Source organism: Trichosurus vulpecula, chromosome 7 (genome assembly GCF_011100635.1).
Source record: "Trichosurus vulpecula isolate mTriVul1 chromosome 7, mTriVul1.pri, whole genome shotgun sequence".
In the NCBI taxonomy this organism is placed as follows: domain Eukaryota; kingdom Metazoa; phylum Chordata; class Mammalia; order Diprotodontia; family Phalangeridae; genus Trichosurus; species Trichosurus vulpecula.
This window is the reverse complement of record NC_050579.1, coordinates 122,930,757-122,948,663: the sequence shown is the minus strand read 5'-3', so window position 1 is coordinate 122,948,663 and position 17,907 is coordinate 122,930,757. Positions and strand designations below refer to the sequence as shown.

The 17,907-nt window shown below is 33.4% G+C and overlaps 1 protein-coding gene across 1 annotated transcript in view; it reads left to right on the top strand.

Annotated features, from left to right (window-relative positions):
* The window catches only part of PEX7 (peroxisomal biogenesis factor 7), an 86,347-nt gene that overhangs the window by 24,598 nt on the left and 43,842 nt on the right, over positions 1-17,907 (top strand). Inside the window, exons 6-7 of the mRNA XM_036765805.1 lie at positions 14,276-14,382; positions 16,616-16,729. Of these exons, the coding sequence (XP_036621700.1) occupies positions 14,276-14,382; positions 16,616-16,729 (221 nt within the window). The remainder of the gene's footprint in view (positions 1-14,275; positions 14,383-16,615; positions 16,730-17,907) is intronic.

Sequence of the window (17,907 nt, the reverse complement as noted above, 5' to 3'; positions counted from 1 at the left end):
TCTATCAAAGTTAGTCATCACAGATACTGTGTGTCTGTAATCCTGTATAATGTTCTCCTGGTTCTGCTCCCCTCACCCAGCATCAGATCACGTAGATCTATCCAGGTTATTATGAAGTCCATCTGTTCCCCAACACAATAGTACTTAGAGGAAATTTTATGTCTCTAATTGCTTACATCAATAAAATAGAGAAAAAGCAGATCAATGAATTGGGCATGCAACTAAAAAACTAGAAAAAGAACAAATTTAAAATCCCCAATTAAATACCAAATTGGGAGTCCTAAAAATGAGAGGAGAGCTTAATAAAATTGAAAGTAAGAAAACCATTGAGCTAATAAAACTAGAAGCTGGTTTTATGAAAAAACCAATAAAATAGATAAACTATTGGTTAATTTAATTAAAAAAGGAAAAAAGAAAACCAAATTACTTGTATCAAAAATTAGAGAATTCATCACCAATGAAGAGGAAATTAAAGAAAATTGTTAGGAACTATTTTGCCCAATTATATGCCAGTAAATTTGACAATCTAAATGAAATGGGTGAATATCTACAAAAACATAAATTACTCAGATTAACAGAAAAGGAAATAAAATAAATAACCCAATCTTAGAAAAAGAAATTGAACAAATCATCAATACACTTCCTAAGAAAAAATCCCCAGGATCAGTTGGATTCACAAGCAAATTCTACCAGACGTTTAGAGAACAATTAATCCCAACACTATATAAATTGTTTGGAAAAATAGGCAAAGAAGGAGTCCTACCACAGTCCTTTTATGACCCAAATATGGTGCTGATACCCAGAACAGGAAGGGCCAAAATAGAGAAAGAAAATTATAGACCAATTTCCCTAATGAATATTGATGCAAAAATTTTAAATAAAGTATTACCAAAGAGATCACAGTAATGTATCCTGAGGATCATACACCATGACCAGGTGGGATTTATTCCAGGAATGCAGGACTTGTTCAGTATTAGGAAAACTATCAGCACAATTGACCATGTCAATAACAAAGCCAACAAAAATAATATGATTATCTCAATAGATGCAGAAAAAGCCTTTGACAAAATATAGCACCCATTCCTATTAAGAATACTACAGAATGTAGCAATAAATGGAGCTTACCTGAAAATGATAAGTAATATTTATCTAAAACCATCAGCAAGCATTATCTGTAATAAGAATAAGCTAGAAGCCTTCCCAGTGCAATCAGGGGTGAAGCAAGGATGCCCATTATCACCTCTATTATTTAATATTGTTCTAGAAATGTTAGCTGAAGTGATGAGAAGAAAAAGAAATTAAAGGAATTGGAATAGGCAATATGGAAACAAAACTATTTCTTTTTGCAGGTGATATGTTGTAGTTAGAAAGTTCTAGAGAATCAACTAAAAACTACTTGAAATTAAATTTTAGCAGAGTTGCAAGATACAAAATAAGTCTACATAAATTATCACCATTTCTATATATTACCAACAAAGTCTAGCAGCAAGAGATAGAGAAATTCCATTTAAAATAACTGTAGACAATATAAAATACTTGGGAGTCTACCTGCCAAGACAAATCCAGGAACTATATGAACACAACTATAAAACACCTTTCACACAAATAAAGTCAGATTTAAACAATTGGAAAAATATTAATTGCTTGTGGGTAGGCCAAGCCAATATAATAAAAATGACAATTCTACCTAAATTAATCTATTTATTCAGTGCCATACTAATCAGACTGTCAAAAAATTATTTCATGGAGCTAGAAGAAATAATAAAATTCATTTGGAAGAACAGAAGCTCAAGGATGTCAAGGGAATCAATGAAAAAATGCAAAATAAGGTGATCTAGCTATATCAGATCTCAAACTGTATTATAAAGTGGTAATTTTCAAAACAATGAGGTACAGGTTAAGAAATAGAGTGGTGGATCAATGGAATAGATTAGGTACTTTAAAGTAAGTGACCACAGTAATCTAGTATATAATAAACCCAAAGAGCCAAGCTTTTGGAAAACTCAATATTTGACAAAAACTACTGGGAAAACTGGAAAACAGAATGGCAAAAACTAGGTATAGACCAACATCTCACACCATATACCAAGATAAGGTCAAAATGGGTACATAATTTACACATAAAGGGTGATACCATAAGCAAAGTAAAAGCATGGAAAAGTTTATCTACTAGATTTATGGCTAAGGGAAGAATTTAGGACCAAAGAAGATGGAGAGAGCATTACAAAATGTAAAATAGATAATTTTGATTAAATAACATTAAAAAGTTTTTGCGCAAACAAAATGAATGCAACCAAAATTATAAGGAAAACAGGAAACCGGGAAAAAAAATTTGTGACAAGCATATTTTATAAAGGAGTCATTTCTCAAGTATATAGAGAACTGAGTCAAATTAATAAAAATGCAAGTCATTCCCCAATTGATAAATGGTCAAAGGATATGAACAGGCAGTTTTCAGACAAAGAAATCAAAGCTATCTATAGTCCTATGAAAAAATGCTCTAAATCACTATTGATTAGAGAAATGCAAATTAAGATAGCTCTGAGATACCACCTCAAACCTATCAGATTGGCTAATATGACAAAAAAGGAAAATGTTGGATGTTGGAGGGGATATGGGAAAACTGGGACTCCACTGTTAGTGGAGTTGTGAACTGATCCAACCATTCTGGAGAGCAATTTGGAACTGTGCCCCAAAGGCTATAAAATGTGTATACCCTTCTGTCCAGTAATACCATTGCAGGTCTGTATCTCAAAGATATCCAAAAAAAAGGAAAAGGAACTATTTGTATAAAGATATTTATAACAGCTCTTTTAGTGGTGGCTGAGAACTGGAAGTAAAAAGGATGCCCCTCAATTGGGGAATGGCTAAAGAAGCTGTGATATATGATTGTAAGGGAATATTATTGTGCTATACGAAAAAACAAGCAAGTTGATTTCAGAAAAACCTGGAAAGACTTAAATGAACTTATGCATGAAGTGAACAGAATCAGGAGAACACTGTGCACAGTAACAGCAGTGTTGTTTGATGAAGAATTGTGAGTGACTTAGCCATTCTCAGCAATACAATGATCCAAGAAAATCCCAAAGGACTAGTGATGAAACATACTATCTGCCTCTAGAGAAAGAATCGATACTGTTTGAATACAGACAGAAGCATGCTATTTTTCACTTTATTTCTTTCAGTTTTTTCTTTTATTCGAGTCTTGTACAAAATGACTAATATGGAAATATTTTGCATAATTGCACATGTATAACCTATCTGATTGCTTATCACCTCAGAGAGGGAGGAGGGACAGAATTTGGAACTCAAAACCTTAAATAAAAATGTTTAAAAAAAATAAAGACTCCTATCATGTTCTCACTGAATTTTCTCTTCTCCTGATTTAATATGTCCCCAATTCTTTCTCATATGATATAGTTTTCAGACACCTTTTTCTTTAGTCTTGATCATGCTTTTGTGGACATATTGTCAATATCTCAAATATTTCAATTGTCAATATCTCAAATTCATATATTGTAAATATATCAAAATGCAACATAGGACTCCAGATATCTGACCTGTACAGAAACTAGTAAAAATGTATTTTCATGAATTCATTTATGAGGAGGAGTAGCATCCTTAGTGGTGAAAAATCCATCCCTTGGCCAATATTAGTACCCTAATTCAGTTCTGACCCAAAGAAAAGAGTCCTGCATTTTTATTCATTTTTGTAATTTGGAAAGTCGTAGCCAGTAAGTTGTATAGTAAAGAACAATGTTTGTAGATGAGCAATATAAAGATAGAGTCAGATATTTTCTTGGCACTTTGAAGATGTACTTATAAAAAGGATAATACTTTTCCTTTTTTATCTTCTTGTAGGCCTTGTTTTTCTTAGTTCAAATGGCCAGAACTAGGAGAAATGGGTGGGAGCTGCAAGAGGCAAATGTAGGTTTAATATTGGGAAAATTTTTCTAAAAATTAGAACTCTCTAAAATGGAAATGGATTCCATGGGGTAGTGGAATATTCCTTTTCATTTGAGGACTTCAGGTGAAGGCTGTATATGCTTGCCATGTATATTGTAGAAGGAAATTATTCTTGTACTAGGTTGTACTAGGTGGCCACTGAGGTCTATTCCATCTCTGAACTTATATGGTTCTGTGAAACATTCAAAGGAAAGAAGTGACCCTGGCAGTGAAAAAATAAATCAACAAAAGATCATGGCTATTATACCTAGAAAACTGGCAACAAAGGAAAGTTGTCACTACTAAAGTCAGGAAAAGTGGAGTAATTAAGAAAACTACTTGCACTCAAACTTCTGATGATCAATTATTGACTAACTATAGACCCAGGCCAAAGAACTGGAAAATTAGGTAGTTCTTGAGTGGGCCCTTGTGATATTATACTATAAAGTAGAACTTAAATATTACTTAGCTCTAAACACTAGCATCAGTGCAGAATTCATATTTTAAAAGAACATTTGAGAAAGGAAGTATCTTTGAATTATATATAAATGATAAACTGTCTTTTGAGTCATGAAACTGAATTATTGCTGCTAAAAACTCCATATAATTTCATATATCATAAAAATGCTGAAAATTTCAGACTCTAGTGGTTAGAATAAAGATTATTCTATTGCAGGAAAAAGACAAGAGTATATCTCTTATACATCTGGCATTTCAATTAAATTAGTTTATTTGGGTCCAATAGACTTCCTTTTGTTAGACCATTTCACAGTACTACTACTATAATGGTTCCTGCTGTACTCAATCTTATTTTAGGTACTCTTACCTATCAATGTAAATCAGTGTTTTTGTTTTTCCTTTTACCATCCTTCCTTTTAAATGGTGTACTGTTGTATTTAAATACATTTGGTTTTGATGTCAAAGGAGGCTATGGTACTGATTAGATAAGATGGGAATTTGGGTGGGCACTGCATCATCACAGAAGTTTGATAAATGTCTGGCTGACAGTGAAAGACCAGACATCTGGAAAATGTGATTAAAGAAATGGCATAAATAAAAATGTCCTGTTGGCTAAAAGGTTCTAGTGAGTCATTGTACCATTTGGCCAGAAGGTATCTTTTTTACCTGGAAAACAGTGATGATAATAAGGTGCCAAATACGCTGAGCAGAACCTACTGTAAAATAAATGTAAATCTTTTCATCCCAGTGACCACTTAGCCCTCTGCAGAGCAAAGAGTTATCTTTTGCAGCTTCTCTATAGGAAACATGCCTTTCAGATAATCACAATTTTTACGCTTTTAAATTGATTAGAAGAAAGAAAACAAGGAATGGCTTATTTTAAAATGCACAATATAGCATCAGTGGAACAGTATCAGTTCCATTTTAGCATTGTGGTTGTAACATGGAAGTTTAGGAGAATAGTCACTTTCCCGATCCTAAAAGACATTAGATGTAATGTTATGTTATGGTACTTTGAATCATTAAAGCACTCATTCCATTTAATGATGAGGGTGATTATAAGCCCACTGAACACTAAACATGGTGCTTTTGTTATAGCTCTAACATATTTTGTTGTCTGAGATATAGTGTTTAATTGGATGCAGCTATTGAATTCTATTATTGAGTCAGTTAATTTAGTTATTTTCCATATTCAATGAAGAAATTAGAAAGTTAATATAACACCAATAAAGAAGGGTTTTGTGTTTGTTTTTTTGGTAACTAAATACATCAAAGGAATACATCAAGGATCATTGTAAAAAATTAATATGCTTCCTTTTCTTAATCTTTTGATTCTAGACTCTTTTTGTATGTTTAATGATAGATATGTTTATATATTTTAGACTGGCACATTTTCACATCCTGTCCCGTTGCCATCCTGTCCTTTAATTTCTGTTCCTGTTTTTTGTAACTAGTAAAGTGATAGAACAATTTTTTACACACCCTTAAATATTAACAAAAGAGCTTCAGTATGGTTAGCAAAAATTTTTTTTAGAAGATTAGTACTTTAACCATATGTGTCTCCTCCTAGAATTTTAGTTAGAGGCCCGGTGTCTGAACATAGTTTTTGTGGTGTTGATTATACTTTCAGGGTCCTGTAGGATTACAATAAAAGAAAACATCATGAATTCAGAGTTAGGAAACTGATGATTGAAATAATTGAGTTGGCTGGGATCAATGAAGTTCCAGCCTGAATTTGAATTTGAATATTCTCCTTTGCTTGTCCATCTTATAGAAGAAACTCAAAGTGTGGTGGGCTGCCTTCTGCATGACAGGCCTTGAACAAATATTGGTTGGATTGTGTTAACATCTTTTGACTGGATCCAGTGCTTGACATTTTTTTGAAAATTAATATTAACAAGTTCAAGAATATTTGCTATATTTTTCCATGAGTAAAAGTTTAAGTAGTAGTAGAACTAATACTTTATTATTATAGACATTTAGAACCAAAAGCTATTGAACTATTTGAACCAAAAACTATTATATGAACTAGTTACATGAGTCTTAATAAATTCATTGAAAGATATTAACACTTTTCTTGAGAGGTAGCATAGCATATTGAATGGAAGACTGAACTTTAAGTGAAGAAGATTTGGGTTCAGATCCCCACCCCTAGCCACTTACTTGTCGTGTGACACTGGACAAGTTAGTCAACCTTTCTTGGTCTCAGCTCTCCTGTTTTTAAAATGGGCATGAAAATACTGGTCATACTTAGGAATAGTGTGTTGTGAAGATCAAGTGAAATAATGTAAGTAAAGTGCTTTGTACACTTTAAGAGGTTTATATAAATGTCAAATTTTATTATTCTTGTTATTATAAATTGATTTCCACTGTTTTTGAACTGCATTGAGCATCTTTGACTTAACACAATAGTACTGTATCTCGTTTATCTCATTACTTTGAATGCTGGCACACCAGGAAGACATTTTAAAAGACTCTCCACACGCAACTAAGGAGTAAATACATTAACAGTAAAGATACTATACTCTTGATTATGCTCTTTCTAGTTGCTTTATTCACAGTGAACGTGCTTTCAGCCTTGAATGTCAGTTCTATGACTGCCAGAAGAACATTTTTTTTTTACCCCAGCATAATTCATGTAGGGAAGCCTGAAGTGGATGTCTAATTTTACAAGCTGTTAGATTACATGAAAAATGAAAAGAGCTTTTAATTTCTATGTATGCTTGCTAGATCTAGAGAAGATTTTGTGAAGTACTTGCTGAGTCCATCTCACTTTATGACACATGTACTAGATTGTCATCACTAGTCAAAATAGTTTTAAATTTTTATTTGCAAAATATTAAAAAATGTAGAGTAAGACTTCATGTGAAAGATGACTTTTTTAGCTGCAAAACATTGGTAATTTATTTTTCAAATGTAACAACATAATTCCATAGCAAAAAGCTAATTTTGGATGTTACAAATCTGAACTTAATACTGAAAATAAAATCCAAATTGAATATATTACCAAACATGAGAAACAGAATTGTTTCCTCATTTCATATTACATCAAAAGCAATGCCAAGTACCTAACTATATGTGCTCTAGTATTTTGCAGCACTGCATAATACCCAGTGCTTTAGGAAACTGTGCCAGTATTATTACTGCTTTTGTCATTGAGAGCTGTCAAAACTGCCAATAAGCCAAAGACGCATATGGATTCCTACTTGCCTCCATTAAGACAAAGTTAGATAATGTATGATGAGGGGAGTCAAGCTCAGGTCCTTTCCAGTTCTAAAGTACTTTGGCAACAACCTTAAGCATGATAGGAATGTCATTTATCATTATTATTATTATTACCACCACCCCAATAACAGACATTAAGTACCTTGTGTAGACTAGAAGGAAGAAGTCTGTACATCACATATAAATACACTCAAATCATAGAGTATCTACCACCATGCAAGAATTTATACTTTATTCATGAATTTTTAGAGGAAATTTTTGCTGGAAGGAAGGGTTTAGACCTAATGACATACTTGCTGAAATCTTCATCATTATTTCATGCCTAGATTACAACAGTTGTCTTCAAGGTGATTGATCTTCCCACCCATCTTCTACTTGACCTTGTCTACTTTTACCAGACTGATCTTCCTCAGATACCACCATCATCATCAGTAAAAACTTCATTAATGCTTGCTGCTGTGTTGGGGGGCAGAGGAAGGGGAACTATACTACACTTTGAGTATAAAAAGAGATATAAAATATGGTTCCTGTCTTGAAGGGACTTGGGGGGAAAGTTGGGGGAAAATGCATGCATAGGAAAACTAATAACACAAGGTAGCATATGGTAAATGTCAAATGATTGGTATAGGTATTAAGTTTTAGATGATTTCTGAAGAAGTGATCAGCAGAATAGTTCATAGTTGCCCACTACTTCTAAACCTGGCTATAGCCATGTTTCACTTCACTTTGTTTGCATTTCTTGGCAGTTGCTTTCCTCTTTCCCAGTTCTAGAGCCATTATCAATACTGCCCCTGTGGCTATGGCATAACTGACATTCCCTGTGAATTTCCAAACTGAAATGTCTCTCCTAGGCCATTACTCTTCTATCTGTGTCCTATTAGAATGTAAGCTCCCTAAGGTTAGGGAATGGCTTCATTCTGCACTGTGTCCCCAGTGCATAATACAATACTTGTCATATAATAAGGGCCTAATAAGGGCTTTTTCCATTTATTCACTCACTTTACAGTGTCTCAGAAGTCCATGGGCAGTTTTAAGCTATTAAAACTTCCCAAAGACTTTTGGGACACCTTGTATATTTTGCGTCTATCTCCTCTCCACTCAAATCATTATCACCCTAGTTCAGTTACTTATCACCTCTCATGTGGTCTATTGAATATTATTCTAATTGGTTTCCCTCTTTTCATTCTCTCTCTAATACTTCCTCCTTTCAGCTTACTGACCATGTTGGTTTTCTGCTCTAGAAGCTTTTGCCTCAGGACTAAAACACAGACTCCTTTGTTTGGCTTCTTAAACCCTTCATAATCTGACTCCAACCTTCCCCAGTTTATTGCAGCTTACTATTTTTCGTGCAGTCTTTTCCAGCCGAACTGAATTACTTGCTACTATCCACATGTAACCCTCCACCTTCTGTCTCCTTGCTTTTGTACAGATTCTGCCTCATGCATAGAATGTACTCCCTCCTTCCCTTTGCCTCAGAATTCCCAGCTTCATTCAGAGTTCAGCTCAAGTGCCACCTCCTCCCTGAAGTCTGTTCTCATTTCCTTAGTTACTAGTGAAATTACATGGTTACTTCAAGAAATTAGACTGCATATATTTTGTATATAATTCACATCCTTCCCATGTATTTCTCCCAGTAGAGTGCAAGCGCCTTAAGGATAGGGACTATCACATTAAATAAGTGCTTCTCCAACTGAACTACTGAATCATATATACTGGATACACTGCTATTCAAAAATACCTGATGAATTGATCTTGATATAAATTGCTCTGTTCACTAGAGTTCTTTTTTATTAGGGAAATATAAAATATATGCTAAAATGCATTGTGTTAATTTATGTAATTTTAAGAAGTTTTTCCTTGCAAAGTTTTGTTTCAAAACTTCATTGGATCTGTGATTTTTGTATACCTTTCATCATTACAGATTATAGCTTTTCAAAGCCTCCTCATTTCATGTGATTATTAATCAAATTCACCCATAGATCTTCCTTAGAGAATCCACTTAATGTGTTTGAGGCCTTCTTCTTTGTGTCTTTACATTTCATGACTGCTAGTGCATCACTTGAGCTATCTGTCCATCACTCTTGGTACATGACCAACCCTTTTCCAATCATGTTTCCTTTATGATGTTCCTCATACTGTTTCTTATATGTGTTTTAAATATACTGTAGTGAATTTGTACCGACTGTAGGTCTCTCTTGTTCTTTGGGTTACCTGCAAATTTTATTCTTTGGAGTATGTGGTATCTCAAGATTTACAATCAATACAACATTACCAAGAGAAGATGTATGTTAAAAAATGGATTTTTATATTGGGAAATAGCTGGGGATTGTTAAAAGCACAGTGCAATTTTTCAAATGCAATCCAACCTGCTCCCTTCATGATACTTAATTATGGACCCAGCTAATGTATATGACATGATATAGATATGAAGAGCTGTGCTTGTCTGCATTTGGGCAGAAGGCATCTGCCCAACTGTGAGCTACTTCCTTTATCTTCATTTAAGTGCTTTGAAGAGAAAATATTATTTGCTTACTTTATGTGAGCTTTGAGAGATCTCCAATATTTTATAAAAGTTGAATGTTTCAGTATTTGGATTTTGTCTTTTCTTTACTGAGAAATCTCAGTGGGAAAAAGTAGGAGGTAGAATAGTTATTTTAGCGAAATTTGGAGTGCAGTATTGTTAAATGAAGTTAGAATTTTTTTTTCTTTTTATATATCTTATGAGATGCAAGAATTTCAGAATAAGGAAAGATGGTATACTCCAAATTTTAAAAATACTCCATAATAGCTACTTATAGTGGCCCAGTCAGGTGAGTTATAGCTTTGAAAGCCCAAGATTTTCATTGTGAATTCTATATTGGGGAAGCGTTACAAACCTTTTCATGTATACTAACAAAAATTGATATCAAATTGAAATTTTATTGGTTAAAGCACCAGCATAGCATTTTCAGTATCAGAAATAAGAGTAAAATGAAGCAGTGTTATGTGTTTGAGCTTTTTACATTGAGGACATAAAAGAAATGTGAACCAATTGGACTTAGGTATATAGGTGTGAAAGAACAGAAAAGAAGGTTAAACATGTTAAAATTTGTCTCTTATGTCATATATTTATGACTTCCTTAAGTGAAGACCCAATTTTACAAGTTTGGGCCCTTCCCCAGGCACCTAAAAGAAAAAAGAAAATTTAATGAGGTAAGTTTCTACCAATTTTCCTCTCCCACTGACTTCTTAATAAAGAAAAAAAAATATTAAATGAATTTTTAAAAGTTTATCAAGCAAATTTTTTCCTTTTGTTTTCAGGCAGTTCCTACTCTACACTGATGAAAGTAAAAGTTTTACCTCATAAAAACCATAAAATAATTCTCAATTGAGAAAGACTTTTCTATTTGTTTGAAAATAGATATGCCCAAAAGAAGCAGTGTGTTATAGTAGATAGGGCACTAGATTTAGAGTCAGGAAGACCTGGATTCAAATTCTGCCCCAGATACTAACTAGCTATGTGATCCTAGATAAGTCACTTAGCCCCTCTGCTTCAGTTTCTTCATCTGTAGAAAGAAGGGGTTGGACTCATTGATCTTAAAGGTACCTTCTGGCTGTAAATCTGTAATTCTATGATCCTATTAGTGTCAAGAGAGAAAAAATTCTCATGCTTGATCAGATCTAATCCGTTACTAAAAATGTGTGTATATATTATGTGTATGTTATGGGTTGTTATTTTAAATGTTAAGTTGTTTAATAATGGTATGTTGATATAACTGAATTATTACAATATTAAATTAGAGCTTCTTACTGTAGCCGTTGGATTAAGGACTGCTTGAGTTTGAGGAATTTAAAAATAAGGAAACTTGATTGGTTTCTCCTACCCATTTCAGTTGCTTCATTTGTCTGTGAAAGACTCTCCAAATGAGTAATTATATGGTAATTCAGCATCTGCAGTAGAGAGGAGAAAAGTAAACCAATCTACGAGATTTATGTGTCCAGATAAATTAATTAAAAGATATTTCGCACAGCCAAATGAGTCCTCCAGAATGGGATACTTCTTTATTGCTTAGGAATGGTTCCATTTTTGGTATATGTTTGATATATTCCTTCTTTTTGGCAGTTCCAGAATGGTGATTGATGGGTAGGCAAGGTGTTATCTGCTACCTCTGATTCCCACTTTTCTGTAGCATCTTTGAGTTCAGGAATTGGTTGGGAGGAGATGGAATGAGAGTGAGGAACTAGGTGTTGTCTAACTTGCTACAGACTAGCAAACAAAGGGAACATAGAAGGGAATTATCTTTGATCCCAGGTGCATGGGCCCTTTTGGGCCCAGATGGAAACTTATCTTTGAAGTTATTATTATAGAAAGAGGAGACTTTCCTTTCTGGTTTTAGGGGTGAAAAAAAATTCAGGGACAATTAGCAAGTGAGAAATCAGAGGACTTATAGAGGTGCTTATGGTTTTTTCCTCTCAGAATTCTACTTGCTAAATGCCAACTAAGAATCTCTATGGTCATGAGAAATAAACCTCCACCACACAGAGATGCTAACAAGAGGAAAAGACTTTACTTATTAATATAGATATGTTTAAAATATGTATATGCGTATATATATCATACACCAAGCATTACCACTTAATTTGCAGTCCTTGTGAAAAAGACCAGCTTTGCTGTTACAAAATACTGAGGAGCAAAATCATATCCTTATACACATAATAAGAGAGGGGTACAGAACTGCAGAGAGCAGACATTAAGGAAAATATTGAACAAGTTAAAGTTTTGTTGGCTGGGCCATAAAAACTGTTTTCTTTTGAAATAAACACTACACTGATTTTTAAAATGAGTCTTTAAAAAAGAAAAAAATCCAAATTGGAGACTTCAGGGCTTTGATTAATTATTTAGATTGCATGACTTTAACATCTGTAGTAAGAAGAAAAGGTTCTTATTCCATATAGTATATGTTATATTGAGACTTGGTCCTTGATTTAGTGCTTTTCAATTAAATTCCTTCTTGTGATGTACGTATTACATGGTCTTTATAGTGGTTTGCTGAACTACTATTTAAAAGCATATAACTGAAAAATATAGATGGAAACATTTTCAGGTTTTTTTGTGATTGCTGAAACAACTACATTTTAAAAGCATCTTTTAATGCCAAATTTTTCTTTTAATGTATGTAATGACAGCATTAAGATTGTGTCTTCAGTTAGCTCAGAATAAATAGTTTTGTGGCTGCGAATTTTAAACCCTCTAAACCACACAATTACCAAACTTAATTTAAAGCTGTACCATGCTTTAAGCATTCTGTCTTTAGCAATGCTGTTTCTCATTTATCTTTTCAAATGATTAGTACTACACATTGTAAATGTTCCTGAAAGCTTTGTCTAGCACTGATTATGTGGTTCTTGTCTCACATTACTTATGGGGATGAGGATAACTTTTAATCACTTGCTGTTTATTGCCTTGGATTGAGAATTGTAGTGGAAAAGTAAGGGTGTGTGTGTGTGTGTGTGTGTGTGTGTGTGTGTTTTATTATGTCCTTTAATGTGGCAGTTTTCTTCAAGTTTGAATCAAGTATAACATACAATTAAATTTTTCTTGTGCAGCTAGCTCAGGAATCAGCAAGAATACATTGCTTAATTATATTCTTATTAAATGTCAAATGTATTAGTATTGGAAACCTAAGGAATACTCATGTGAATATTTGGTACATGATCATCTCCTAAAAGGTACTCTACATTTGAGACATAAAGTCTGTGGTATGGGGGGAAAGCACTGGATTTGTTATGAATAAATGAAGTTTAGGCTCTACTACTTCCTATTTATGTAACCCATAACTTCTCTGAGCTTTAGTTTCCCCTTCTATAAATTGAGAAACATCTCTATACTACCTACCTGAAAGAGTTATTGTGAGAATCAAGTGAGATAATGGATATAATGTTTTGTAAACCATGAGGCATTATATAACTGTCAGCTAATGTTATAAGCCAAATTCCTTCCTTCTGTCCTGGTGACTTATCTCTGAAGTTAGTTAGCATTTTGTCTTCCCACAGAATGAGCAGAATGAACCTTTAAAAAAAAACTTTGTAGGGATGTTGAATCATTGGCTTTAAAATTGTGTAACCTCATTTTTTCTAAGAAAAAAAAATGCCACATTGCCAAAGGTCATTTGCTTTGGCTGGCACTTAAAATGATGTTGCTCAGGATGCCCAGGAGGTTATCCCTGTTTTAGATGGATGACTCTTATCTGCCCTGATCAGGAAGGTCATATACAAGGCTATATTTCTCAGAAAAATGGCATCCTTTGGTGCTCAAACATTTGCACAGTCCAGACTTGAGGACAGAGTATAGAGATTCTCAATGCCTTTTGTATTTCCCTGAGGGAAAAACTTCTCTTATAGATTCAATCATTATTCTGTTTGACTTAATTCTGGTTCGATTTTCCTGCCCTTAATAGATCTAAAGCCATTTAGGTTCATTTATTTATATATATTAAGGAGACAATTCACCGAAGAGAAAAAAACAATAATAGTAAATCAAAACATTTAGGATTGAAGTGATCATCATTGACAAATGTTGATGAGTATCTATTGAGTCCCTGATATTTAACTGAATGCTGAGCCCTTTATTGTGATGAAAAGTAATTAATTCTCTCGCCTTTTCCAGGGGATCAGACTCTAAGAGTTTGGGATGTGAAGACGTCAGGAGTCAAAATTGTGATTCCAGCTCATCAAGCAGAAATTTTAAGCTGTGACTGGTGCAAATACAATGAGGTATAATATACTAAACAATGTGAACTTTTCCTAATAGATCAGTCTTTATTTTTTAAAAATACTTTTTATCAGTATCTTTTATATTTTTACTGCTGTCATTTACAAATCTATCACTCCCTCTCACCTACCCAAAATGTCATCCCCTTTTTCAAAGAACAAAAAAGAGGGTGTTTTTAAAAAGCCAGTTCAGCAAAATTAACACATCAACTGAATCTGACAGTATATGCAACATTCTGCACCCACAGTCTCCCCACCTCTGCAAAGAAGAGAGGAAGGTACATTTTATCATCTCTTTGGGGCCAAGCTTGGTTGTCATAGTTATACAGCATTCTTAGTTTGTTGTTGTTGTTGGTGGTGGTGTAGATGTTGTTTCTATAACCCAAGAAGGTTAAAGATTCAAACAAAGTAGGTATTTAATAAATGTCTGTTTAATTGAATTAAATGTGTTGCATTTTCTCCCCTCCTTCTAGGTCTCCAAATTTATATTACTTACTACTTTGATTCTTTTCCACTTTGCTATTCAAATTACTGTTTAATTTGTAATGTGTTTGTCTTAGGTACTTACTTTTAATTTTATAACTCATTTATTTTAAAATTTTCTCTTTGTCTTATTTCATTACTCTAACCAAGTTTCACTCTTTTTAAAGAAAGTACTAAGTACTACACTTTTTGGATAAAGACATCAAAACCATGTATAGTCATAAAAATGTTCTAAAACATTATTGATTGGAGAAATGCAAATTAAAACAACCTTGAGATATCATTTTACACCCATCAGATTGGCTAAAATGATTGAAAGGGAGAATGACAAATATTGGAGGGGATGTGGAAAAATTAGGACATGTTCATTGTGGGTGGAATTGTGAATTGATACAACCATTTTGAGGAGCAATCTGGAATTATACCCGAAGAATTATTACATTGCCTGTACCCTTTGACCCAACAATGCCACTACTACGTCTATTTCCAAAGATGATTAGGCAGAAAGGAAAAGAACCTATATGTTCTAAAACATTTATAGCTGCTCTCTTTGCAGTGGCAGAGAACTGGACATTGTAGGGATACCCATCAGTTGGGGAATGAATTGAACAAGTTGTGGTATATGATTGTGATGGAATACCACTGTGCTATAAGAAATAATGAACTTGATGATCTTAGAAATACATGGATAGACTTGCATGAAATAATGAAGAGCAAAATGAGCAGAACCAAGAGAACATTGTGTATGGTAACAACAATCTTTTTTGAAGAACAACTCTGAGCGAATAAGTCATTTTAACTATTATAAATATCCAAACTAACTACAAAGGACATATGAAGGAATATGCTATCTGCATCCAGATAAATAGAAGTGTGTATAGAATGATTTTACATATCTATATCTATGTCCGTATATCTGTATTTTTTCACACATTTGTGTCTAATGGTAGCCATCTCTAGTGGGGGGGAGGGAAAAAAGGGGGAAAATAAATTTACATGATAACTTTATATTTAAAAGGAACAGCAAGTTGTACATAATAGATTTGCACTTTCTTGTGCAACCATCTTTTTATTGTACTGTTACGGAAATGCTTGTTTTAATCCATAAATTAAAAATAAAAAAAGAAAGCACTTCACACATGTACACACACATACATACACACACACAGACACACGCAATTCATGTAAAACTTCAGGTAATTTCATGAATCAAAGCTGAAGATGCTAAATTGCAAATCTCTTGTGGATTTGTGATAGGGAAAATGTGTGTGTGTGTGTTTATACAATTTGTATATAGTCTACTGAACTTTGCCAAACATGGAAATGATTTTCTCCCACACACTTTTAGATTCATTCTTATTAGTTAAAGGAATAAGAATGTTGTTTTCTCATAATCTTATGAATGAGTAAGGGAAAAATGGATCAAAAAATGAAGTTTTGTTGGATCACAAAACTTTATTTGAATAAAGATATTGACTTTGCAGAGTACAATGAAAACATCTGGCGTTATTAATGAATTTTCATAATACTAAAATAAAACTGGGAAAGGACTATTGCTTTTCTGAGTTCTGCAATAGATGCTGGTGTTAGATTGCTGATGAACTAAGTGGATGAGCCTTATATTTCCATTCCTCATGCCAATATTCTCAAATTTATTACATAGTTTACTGTCAGCAATAAGGAGACATTTAATGCCTTTAATGTTAAAGTTAAATTAATTTTAATTGTGCTTTTTTTTCCTAATTATTTTTAGAATTTGCTGGTAACGGGTGCAGTCGATTGTAGTTTAAGAGGCTGGGACTTAAGAAACATACGTCAACCAGTATTTGAACTTCTTGGTCATACCTATGCTATTAGGAGGGTGAAAGTAAGTCAATGTGACTTTTAAATCTCTTTCCTTAATACATATTTTAAGATTAAAATACTTTGTGAATGCCTGACTACATATTTATATTCAAGTGTTGGCTGCCTTTAATTCTTCTTATTTAAAAATTATATTATTGCCCTTGAGGGCTATATAGTTAGTTGGAAGGGCTATTTACAGAATTATCACATAAAAGAGAGGTTAAAATATGTTCAGAATACTCTAAGAAGGGAAATGAATGTGTGATACAAATTAGACAGGCAAAGTAAGGAAAAAATTTTTTTAAATGCTTAAAGGGGTAAACTGTGTAGTTTGAACAAAATCAGATCATTCCCTAAGGCTCCAGATAGTCTAGATTTTAATATTATTAGTGTATATTATTTTATGCAAAGTACTGAGGCTTTGTAGAGATGATGTACACAGGCTGTGACTGAAATTTATAGGAGATTTTTTCAGTGCCCCCAAGAAATTTGTCTATGCTCTGTATTACTCTTTACTGCTATTGGTAGAACTTTGGGAAAAATCTGTCATATGATTGTATAAATTATATTTCATTTCTATATTTTGACCTATTTGGTTAAAAGGGTAGAAGTATCTTGGTCATATTTCCAGTTAGATAATTATGCTTTCATATATTTGAAAGCCCCAACATAATTTCAAATGTGTTGATTAATATTTGAGATTTTCCAGGCTATCGTAGTACAGAATACTACTATATATGGAATGGCACCTGATTTTTTTCTTTCAGTTATGATGTTTTAAACTTCTGTCATGGCCTATACATATCACTTGTACTTGAGAGAAATCTCTTGTAGAACTATTTCAGGTGCTGGTTAGAAATGTTCTTTTACATGAAGAGGTATACCAGTAATTAGCTTTCCAGAGGATACAATTGATCTATTGAATTAATTTAGTTATATTTTTACAAGTGTTATTGGAGAAAGATGTTTTAGATAGAGAGCCCATCTTGAAGCAAGAAAGAATTCAGATCCTGGGCAAGTCACTGAACCCCTCTCAGAGCTGTGGGCAGGTCTCTAAAACAATAAGTTGCTAACAGCTATAAGTGCCAGCCTACATTGATAGAGGGAGTTTTCTCACCTAAGAGATTCCTAGACTAGTGAGATTACAAATCTTCCCTATCCTTGTCCCTTTTTGTGAATCATTAATTGACTTTGACTTTG